The following is a 9,844-nucleotide window of genomic DNA, read 5'->3' on the forward strand; positions in this document are numbered from 1 at the left end:
AACAATTGCTTTATGCCGAATTGCCGGTATTTGAAAGTGAAAGTAAAATGCGCACGCCGCTTTTACAAGCTATTTAAAAGCGAAGGAAAGCGGAACGCCCCCGCCCCCACTTGATACCGGTATTACCGGTGTTGTCACACGTCGATTAACCGGTGGGAAAATTTCCTCACCGTCACAACCCTAGTAAGTACATGTAGTTCATTTGTTTAATTGCACTGTAACAAGGACACCTTAAAATAAAGTGTAACCAAGTTCTTGTATTATAAATTGGTTACTGATGGTCCTTTACACTTAAAACAAAAGGCTAAATTAAGGCACCATTTGTGCTGGTGTGCTTTAGTTCCTGAAAGTTTGCCCACTCGCTGTCTTCCAGCCATTATCTGAGTACATTTCTGTGAATAGAGAGCACTATGTCTTGTGCAAACTGTGCTTAGCATTAATTTTGTGGGTGCATTTGCTGAGTTGCTTGATTTGCAATATTCCTTTAGTAAGTGGGGTGTTAAAATAATGTGTGCAAATACTGTAAATGATGCTATCAGCAATCCCTGTTCATTCTTAGTGAACATGACCCATAGTATTAGCACACATGATATTGATGTGGAACTTCATCCTTTCTCCATAGCACAGGTCAAACATTCAGCATTTAAATTCCACCTTTCAGGACCTTTGTATTGAACACATTGTAGTTTCATGTAAAAGATATTTGAAATAATTTGCATTGCCTGTTGTCTGTATTGCAGGTGGTGGGAGGGAAGATGACAGAGTCTGGCAGACTTTGTGCTTTCATTACGAAGGTGAAGAGAGGAAGTCTAGCAGACACTGTCGGCCATCTCCGACCAGGTGAACACATCTATTCAGATTTAACAATTAAACACATTTCTTTCAACTCGCTTTAGACTGTGGAAGGCGTAAAAGCATTTGCTCTGAGACCATGTGAAGTCAGAGCTGCTGCTTCTGTGATCCCGCTGAATTATGGGATTGTGTACAGTATATGGGTAAAGGTTTTTAGGTCCCGCTTTATATTAGGTGTCTTTAAATACTGTGTACTTAATAATAAAGTAATAAATTGTTAGGTAAAATGTACGTATTGTGTTCACGTTGAATTGCAAATCACCTCTGCTGCTATTGATGGGGATAGGGGTTAGGTTAGTTAGGGGCAGGTTTGGTGATCTGGTTAGGTTTAATGCGTAGAGTTAAGAGTGTAATTATAGATGTACCTACAGAAATTAATTACAGGACGGTATTTTCAAATATAAGTATATAATATAAGAAAAAATATATGTACACAATAAGTGCATTGTATCAAATCTTTAATTTAAATGCAAGTACATAGTAGTTAAGGACACTTACTATAAAGAGGGTCCTTTCTACGTGTTTTAAACTTAAAGGGTAAGTTCACACAAAAATGGAAATTCTGTCACCCTCATATGGATTAATTTTACAGTGTCTAAATGAACTTTTTTGAAGTTTGAAAGTTTTGGTGGAATGGACTTTCGATGGAGGGACAGTCATTTCTTTTCATTAAATATATCATAATTTGTGTTTGAATTAAACCGTTCATATTGGATTTATATGGATTTTAAGCTTTCCTGAATTCAAACAGTAGTGCATTCTGCTGAAGTCATAGGTTTGATTCCCAGGGAACGCAAAAACTGTGTCTTGAATGTAATGTTAGTCACTTTGGATAAAAGCATCTGCCAGAATGTAAATTAATTAGTTTTACAGTATCTTTATGAACTTTTTGAAGATTTAAAGTTTTGGTGAAATGGACTTACAGTGGAGGGACAGAAATCGCTTAGGTTTCATTAAAAATTAATGTACCTTGAATGCAACGTAAGCCACTTTGCGTAAAAGTGTCTGCCAAATGTAAAATGTAAATGAATTACTTAGAATGTTTTTGTGAATTTTATGAAGATTGAACATTTTGGTTGGATAGACTTTCAGTGGAAGTATCTTCATATGGATTACAATATCACGATACTTTTACGATATCTTTATGAACTTTTTAAAGCGTAAAAGCTTTGGTGGAATGAACTTTCAGTTGAGGAATAGAAATAAATCACTTGAGTTTCATTAAAAATATCATCAAACCATTTGGTTAAAACTGATTATCTTTACAATGTCTTCATGTACTGAAAAGTTTGGGTGGAATCGACTTTCAGTGGAGGGACAGAAATCAGAAAGGTTTCATTAAAAATATCTTTTGTTCATTTGTTTTGATTAAACCCTTTGATTCATAAACTGTAAAAAATGAGATGATGAGTAAGTCATGGCAAATTATGGTTTTACATTAACAATGTTTTTATCAGTTATATGAAATTCAACTTCATTTTTTAAGTCAGTTTGATGTACTTTAAGTTGAAATGACTTGCACAGCTAAGTAGATTATGCTTAAAAATGTAAGGCAACTATTGAAATGTTAAAATGGATTAGATTTTTTTTTTTACAGTGATATGGAATTCTTTTACAATGTCTTTATGAACTTTTTGAAGCCTCAAAGTTTTAGTTGCAACTTTCAGTGGAGGGACAGAAGTCTCAGGTTTCATTAAAAACTTTGTGTTTCGATGATGCATTAAAGTCTAATCGTTCTGGAACAACATGAGAGCGAGTAAATGATGACATAATTTTAATTGTTGGGTGAACTAACCCTTTAACTAACGCTGGTTTAAGTGCAGCTATATCATATTTGATGTCGTATTGATGCTGTGTTGTGTCGGTCCTCAGGCGATCAGGTCCTGGAGTGGAACGGGAGGGTCTTACAGGGAGCCACATTCAAGGAAGTTTACAATATCATTCTAGAATCCAAGTCAGAGCCGCAGGTGGAGCTGGTGGTCTCACGGCCCATCGGGTGAGTGAAGCGGGTGATGGATCATTACTCTGCCCAATACTCAACGTGTCAGTTCAGGAACACAGAGCACATTGACAGTAGAGCTTTATGAAGAGTGATGGCCTGTGGGAGCCCAATATATGAATGCTTATATTCACACAGACACGTAGAAACTTCAACTTGTTCACTGCTTAAAATGAAAGTTCTGCTTCAGGTCAGTTCTTTAGGAGGACAGATTGACATAATTAGAAATTATTGTTTGTTACTTTCAAAATGAAAACCTATTGAGAGTCTAGCAGCAAGATGGTCAGATGTTCAGCTTAACCTTGAAGAGCTGGGCAATATATCAGTGATATACTGTAGATATCAGTGATATTATTTTGACAGCAGTATACAGTAAAATCACTTAAAGGCACAATATGTAAGTTTTTGTCGCTAGAGGTCGCATTTTCAAAACAATAACAGAGGTGAAGCTTGATGATGCTATGACGGAGCGTGGAACGATGGGAGATGTGGTTTTCACAAATCATGTTTACGGGTAACTTCATTCATATCTATTAAAATCACCTGTACATGACTATTACTTGTACAGCAAATAATATCTCTGGCAAGTCCGAGTTTGTCGCGAAGCTCTGTCCATCTCGAAAACGCACGCCGATATTGATCCTTCTTGCCTCAGTTGGTCTACGTTTACGTTTTTTTTTTTTTTTCTGAACTCGCCAATGAATAATCGTGATACATGATAATTGAAATACACAACAGCGGCGCGCTACATGCTGCATAACTACCACTTCCGCATTTGTCCATGTGTGTTGCCATAGTATCCATAAGCGGAAACCGAGGATAGTGCGGATATTGCGTCACTAGGCGCGTTTCCATTACCCTTCAAATTGCGCAAATTGAAATTGCGAATTGAAAATACGCTTAATGGAAACGCGTCAATTTCGCAAAAACTCCCATATATCGCAAAAAAGTTTTTACACTAGCATGAGGTGGTTTTTCAGGCAATGCGAAAAAGGAATAATTCGCAAAACTGCAATACGGCCACTCAATGCTTTTGTTTATGTTTTTATACAGTCTATGGTTTATTCCAGCCGGTGCCACGCACGTTTCTGAAGCGGCTCTCTGTGCTGCTTCTGTAAAAATACACACATACGCCTCCTTTGAATAAATATAGCCAAAATCCGTCAAAATCCCACTAAAATCCATTGCCATGTCTTATCGCGAGAGGCAAAAGGTTACGTTTAAGTCTCATAACATTGGTTACTGATAAATATAGCCAAAATCCGTCAAAATCCCACTAAAATCCATTGCCATGTCTTATCGCGAGAGGTAAAAGGTTACGTTTTAGTCGCATAACATTGGTTAATGGAAACGCCGTCATTTCGCAATACTTTTTTATCGACATTTATAAAATATCGCCAAAAGTTTTGCGCAAATCTGTAATGGAAACGCGCCTATTGATAGGCGACGATGAACAGGGACGAGCCATAAAATTTAAAATGTAAAATTTCAATTTCTCTGGATTTACAAATCCTTGGGAACTTTTGGAATAATGTAAGTAAACAACTGCATGAAATATATCACACTGTGCAAGTGGTTTTTGGATATTTTATTACAAAAATCTTGCATATTGTGCCTTTAACAATGTGAATATTTTAATGCTTTTTTTTGGCAATTATATTTCCTCGCCAAGCCAATTCTGCGCTTGCTTCTTCTGTCTTTAAGATACTTTAATGTCATCTCAGATTTTATTCTCAGCAGCAAACGTGCAAACAAGGTTTTGGAAGTTTGATAAATTTTTGATTCAATGAATCACTTATAAATTGAAGCACTCCTTATAATCACCCAAAATGTTCCCATGTGTCACTTCTCATGCTTTAGTCAAAATATACACTGTTTAGACTACCAGTCAAAAGTTTGGAATAATTATAGTTCAATGGTTTTGAACGAAGTCTCTTACTAAGGCTGCATTTATTTGATCAAAAATACAGTATAAACAGTAATATTGTGAAATATTATTACAATTTAAAATAAGTGTTTTCTATTATAATATATGTTAAACTGTAATTTATTGCTGTGATCAAAGCTGAATTTTCAGCATCATTACTCCAGTCTTCAGTGTCACATGATCCTTCAGAAATCAGTATAATATGCTGATTTGCTGCTCATGAAACATGATTATTATTATTATTATTAGGTGTAGTGTTGAAAACAGCTGTGCTGCTTCATATTTTTGCGGAAACCACATTGGTGAGCATAAGAGACTTCTTTCAAAAACAACAAAAAATCTTAATCATTCCAAACTTCTGACTGGTTGTGTATGTAAATATTGCTGTTTATAACAGTGTATATAAATGAAAATGATTAATTATTTCACATGTTAATTTATAGAAAAACAGTGTGGATGTCTTAATTATTTTTAATTACCTTTACTGTATTTTACTTCTTGATTTAAATTTTTTAAATCTTCTTGGCAACAATGGCTGTTTGGTTGAAATGATTGTTTAAAACCATTTCAGAGAGTATAAATAAATATCAGAATTTATATTTAAATTCATTCAAAACCTTACATTTTAGCTACAGTATTTCACCCAGCCATATTACCTTCTGGCATATGGCTGGGATGCCCTGAGTGTTTTTTTGTGTGTGTTTGTTTTTACAGACACACACCTGCTATCATTAAAATGCTCTTCACTTTTTTCTTGTAGAGATGTCCCTAGAATACCAGAGAGCACACATGGACAACTTGAATCAAGTAAGTTTTGCTAGTTTTGATATATAAAACATACTTTAGCACTGCCGTTGCCAGCAGGAGGATCGATCTAAACGCTCTTCGCCTATTTTTCAGGTTCAAGTTCCTTTGAATCTCAAAAAATGGGCCCGTCCATCTCTGTCACGTCCCCCATGAGTCCTGGCATGCTCCGGGACAACCCTCAGTATCTGTCCGGACAGCTTTCAGTGAGTATCAGCATCTGCACTTCTTTTCGTTGGCCGCTCGACTCAGGGCTTCACTGATGAAATGGCGCTAGCTTTGAGGTTTAGCGATTATTTCACTGTGTCTTCAGGGAGTTTGCCAGCACTCGCTGTTCATTCACACAGATATCAGCACAGATCTAAAGGCCAAAGTGTTAGAGTTGTAGATAAGATGATATAAAAGAGCTTGTGCAAAGTTGACAAATGGACATGGATTATTTTTTTAACATTAGAAATGTAAGTTATAATTTATACTACTGTTCAAAAGTTTAGGGTCAGTAAGATTTTGTATTCTTTTTTTTTTTTTTTTTATAAGAAATTCATACTTTTATTCAGCAAGGATACATTAAATTGATCAAAAATGGCAGTAAATACATTTATTATGTTACAAAAAATGCAAATAAATAAATCAAATAAATGCTGTTCTTTTGAGATTGCTATTCGTTAACGAATCCAGAATTATAAGCAGCACAACTGTTTTCAACATTAACTATAATAAATATTTCTTGAGCAGCAAATCTGCATATTAGAATTTGATCACAGGAATAAATTACATTTTAGCATATATTCAAACAGTTCTTTCGAACTGTAATAATATTTCACAGTATTTCTGTTTTACTGTATTTTTGATCAAATAAATGTAGTCTTGGTGTACATAAGAGACTAAAAAATCTTACCGACACCAAACTTTTGAACAGTAGTGTATTTAGAAGCAGACAGATTATGTTTACACACACACACACACACACATATATATATATATACCTGTATATTATTTCACTGGTTAATTGAAATGGTCCTCCAGTGTGACTAATTCGTTTTTAAAAGTACAGATATTTCACAGGGACATAAACATTACACATTTTATTAATTGTAGGAGTTAAAACTCACCCTCATCCTAATTTACAAGCATAAAAATGCCTTATTTACTTGCTGTTGGTGTCCTAATTAACAAAATGTTTGAGGATTCTCATCAGATTGCATAATTAGAAATAGATAGCGAGTCACTCCAAGGGACTCGGTATTAACACTATTTTATTCGTATAAAATGACTAGCACAATTATGTAAATTAACGACCAGTCTGTTTTGAAAATACACACTAATTAGGTTGTGCCAGTGCATTAAAATTGTATTTCTATTCACTCTGTTCATTTTGATACTTGATTTTGACAGGTTTAGTGGAATGCTGAATGCTACAAGCATTAGAATGTAATTTGAATGGAGTGTTCTGAAGTTAAATGAGCGTAATCTTAAGATATTTCAAATTATTTCAAATATATAGCGGACAGTAAAATGGCACATCATCTTACATTTGTTAGTCTGACATTTGTCAGTCAGGTGTGTTTTGCGATTCTAGACAGTTGTGTGTCAGTGCTAGACAGCGTCCGTCACAGACCAGCCTGAGTCCAGGAAAGGATCCCGACACGGAAAAAAGTATTCTTAGTTTTCAAGCTTGTTACCCGATTGACGTAGACTCTGCAGGTCGGCTCTGACACGGCGCTGCTGATCAGGATGTTAGGAAAACACACTCCCTTGAAAGACTAGCTATTGTACTTTGTGCTGAAGTTGTTGCGTTTACTTGAACGATCAGCCACGATCTTTACTACCGTTTAGCGTTTCAATAATTTACACCGTTTGCATTATCAGTGTCTAAGACGTCTGCGAGGTAAGTTTGACCCAGGTGTTCATACAGTACAGTAAAGTGCTTCAGGCTTGGATACAGATTAGCCATTATTATGCCTTTTAATTGTTTAATAAGGAAACGAGCTGTAGCGACAACTGTGAACATGCTAAATGTGGAGAGATTGTGTTTAAAAAGGAAATGCTGTTTAATAATAATAACAATGTATGTGCTTTTTCTGTTTTTGCACTGAAGTGTGTCTGTTCTTCTGTCCGGGTGATGCTTTTAGTGTCTCATTATGGTTTGCGCTGTCGTAAATTTGATTTCTTTTTGTTTGGAATGAGGGAGATTTATCCTAAAATATTGAAGTCAGAATACTTTACACACACACACACACACACACACACACACACACTCACTCACTCACTCACTCACTCACTCACTCACACTCACTCTCACTCACTCACTCACTCACTCTCTCTCACTCACACTCTCTCACTCACACTCTCTCACTCACACTCACTCACTCACTCACTCATTCACACTCACTCACTCACTCACTCGCTCGCTCACTCACTCACTCACACACACAGACTCATACACTCACACACACACACACACACTCACTCACTCACTCACTCACTCACTCACTAGGTCTTTCCTATTCTTGAAACAAAATTAATTCTTCAGGTTGATTCAGTATTACTCTTAATGAAAAACACTCACACACAACATCAACAATGCTGTGGAAGTCTGACTGGATAGCGTGACTTCTCTCTCTCTCTTCCCCATTACACAGCTATTAAAATAGTTCAGTTTTGCCACTATTTTTGACTTTTTTTGTTTTTCTTTTATTTTATTATAATTTTTTTGTTTGTTTGTTTTTTTTTGGCCTGATGTGCCAAAATTGTGTTTGCATTCAGTAGCCTATACGGCAGCATTTTTGTGCCATGTTTAAAAATAACTAAATAAATAAAATTAATGTCATAATATTTTAAGAATAAAGTTAAAATTAAGATAATAAAATCATGTTATATAATGTGAAAATTCCACCCATAGGCCTACTCCTCCAAAAAATAAAAAGTCTGTGGCATCCGTCATTCTTTTGATTGATTTTAAAACTCTGATTGATCGATTCATGAGACATTCGTGTGTATTAAGTTGTTCTGATTTTTTTCAACATGCAATCAAATATTCATGTTTATTTCATGCTGCAAATATTAAAGAAGAAAATATAATTGATTCATATGCAGCTTGAACTGAGGCGAATTCTCACTACAGATTAAAGAGCGTAAAAAGACGTTTGTTGTTTGTATTTTATCATATAATTGACAGAAGGCTGAGACTTTGAGTAACAAAGCACAAAGCTGCGATTATTGGGTGGCTTGCGTGCTACAAATAATGAATGGACTTGAAAACTTTAAACAACATTTCCAAGCATTAGCCTATACCCTAAATAAAACAGCTTGTGAATAGTCACGATTCACGTAACTTTATTTACTTCCGAAAAATCAACAATAGGGCCTAAGTTAAGTTAACCGAGTTGGAGCCCATAACATTTGGGGGGTGGGGCTGTACACATTTTTTGCATATGGGCCCGGGGTTGACTTGCTACGCCACTGAATAAGACTGATGTTACCCGCGTTGTAACACAAATAAATGTAAGGTTTTTGGATTTTCCCCTTACTTTAAATGCATGATTACGGCTCATTATTATTAATCGAAAAAAAACAAAAAAAACCCCATTAAACTTTGAACTTTTATTAACAAAATAAATAAGGATATGTTTTACTCGCTGAATAAGATGGATATAGCCATTGTAACCCAAATAAATAATGTATTTTCCCTTATTTAAAACGAATGCTTAGTTTGTGGTTCATTGTTATATTTTTTATGAAAACCCAGCAACAAAGACACTCAATTATAGGCTATTAAACGAATAAATGAAAGTTTTATTAACAAAAGCTGCGCTTTGGATCCGCCATCATATATAGTGACAGTCTTCTCGCATCACTTTTGTCACGTGAACCCCCAGTTTTATTTCTCAGCCCCCCCAGCTCAAAATACGTTCCCGCGGCTAGTTGTTCTTCAGCACTAAACAGTTGATCATCGATGTGATCAGAACACAGCCCGGCGACACACTCAGTGAAGTGCTGCGAGTCTCCGCCTCCAGAGATCAGGTACAGATGACTCCGCCCACACACACACACTCTCACACAAACACACACACACTAACTCACTCACACACACACACTAACTCACTCACACACACACACTAACTCACTCATACACACACACACTAACTCACTCACACACACACACACTAACTCACACACACACACACACACACACTCACTCACTCACTCATACACACACACACACTCACTCACACACACACACACACACACACACACACACA

At 35.9% G+C, this 9,844-nt stretch overlaps 1 protein-coding gene across 1 annotated transcript in view; it reads left to right on the forward strand.

Annotated features, from left to right (window-relative positions):
* The window catches only part of rims2b (regulating synaptic membrane exocytosis 2b), a 170,119-nt gene that overhangs the window by 80,279 nt on the left and 79,996 nt on the right, over nt 1–9,844 (forward strand). The window contains exons 10-13 of the mRNA XM_016571540.1: nt 741–840; nt 2,725–2,848; nt 5,539–5,585; nt 5,679–5,788. Coding sequence (XP_016427026.1) covers nt 741–840; nt 2,725–2,848; nt 5,539–5,585; nt 5,679–5,788 — 381 coding nt within the window. The remainder of the gene's footprint in view (nt 1–740; nt 841–2,724; nt 2,849–5,538; nt 5,586–5,678; nt 5,789–9,844) is intronic.

Source organism: Sinocyclocheilus rhinocerous, unplaced genomic scaffold, assembly GCF_001515625.1.
Source record: "Sinocyclocheilus rhinocerous isolate Xijiao unplaced genomic scaffold, SAMN03320098_v1.1 scaffold622, whole genome shotgun sequence".
NCBI classification, from domain to species: domain Eukaryota; kingdom Metazoa; phylum Chordata; class Actinopteri; order Cypriniformes; family Cyprinidae; genus Sinocyclocheilus; species Sinocyclocheilus rhinocerous.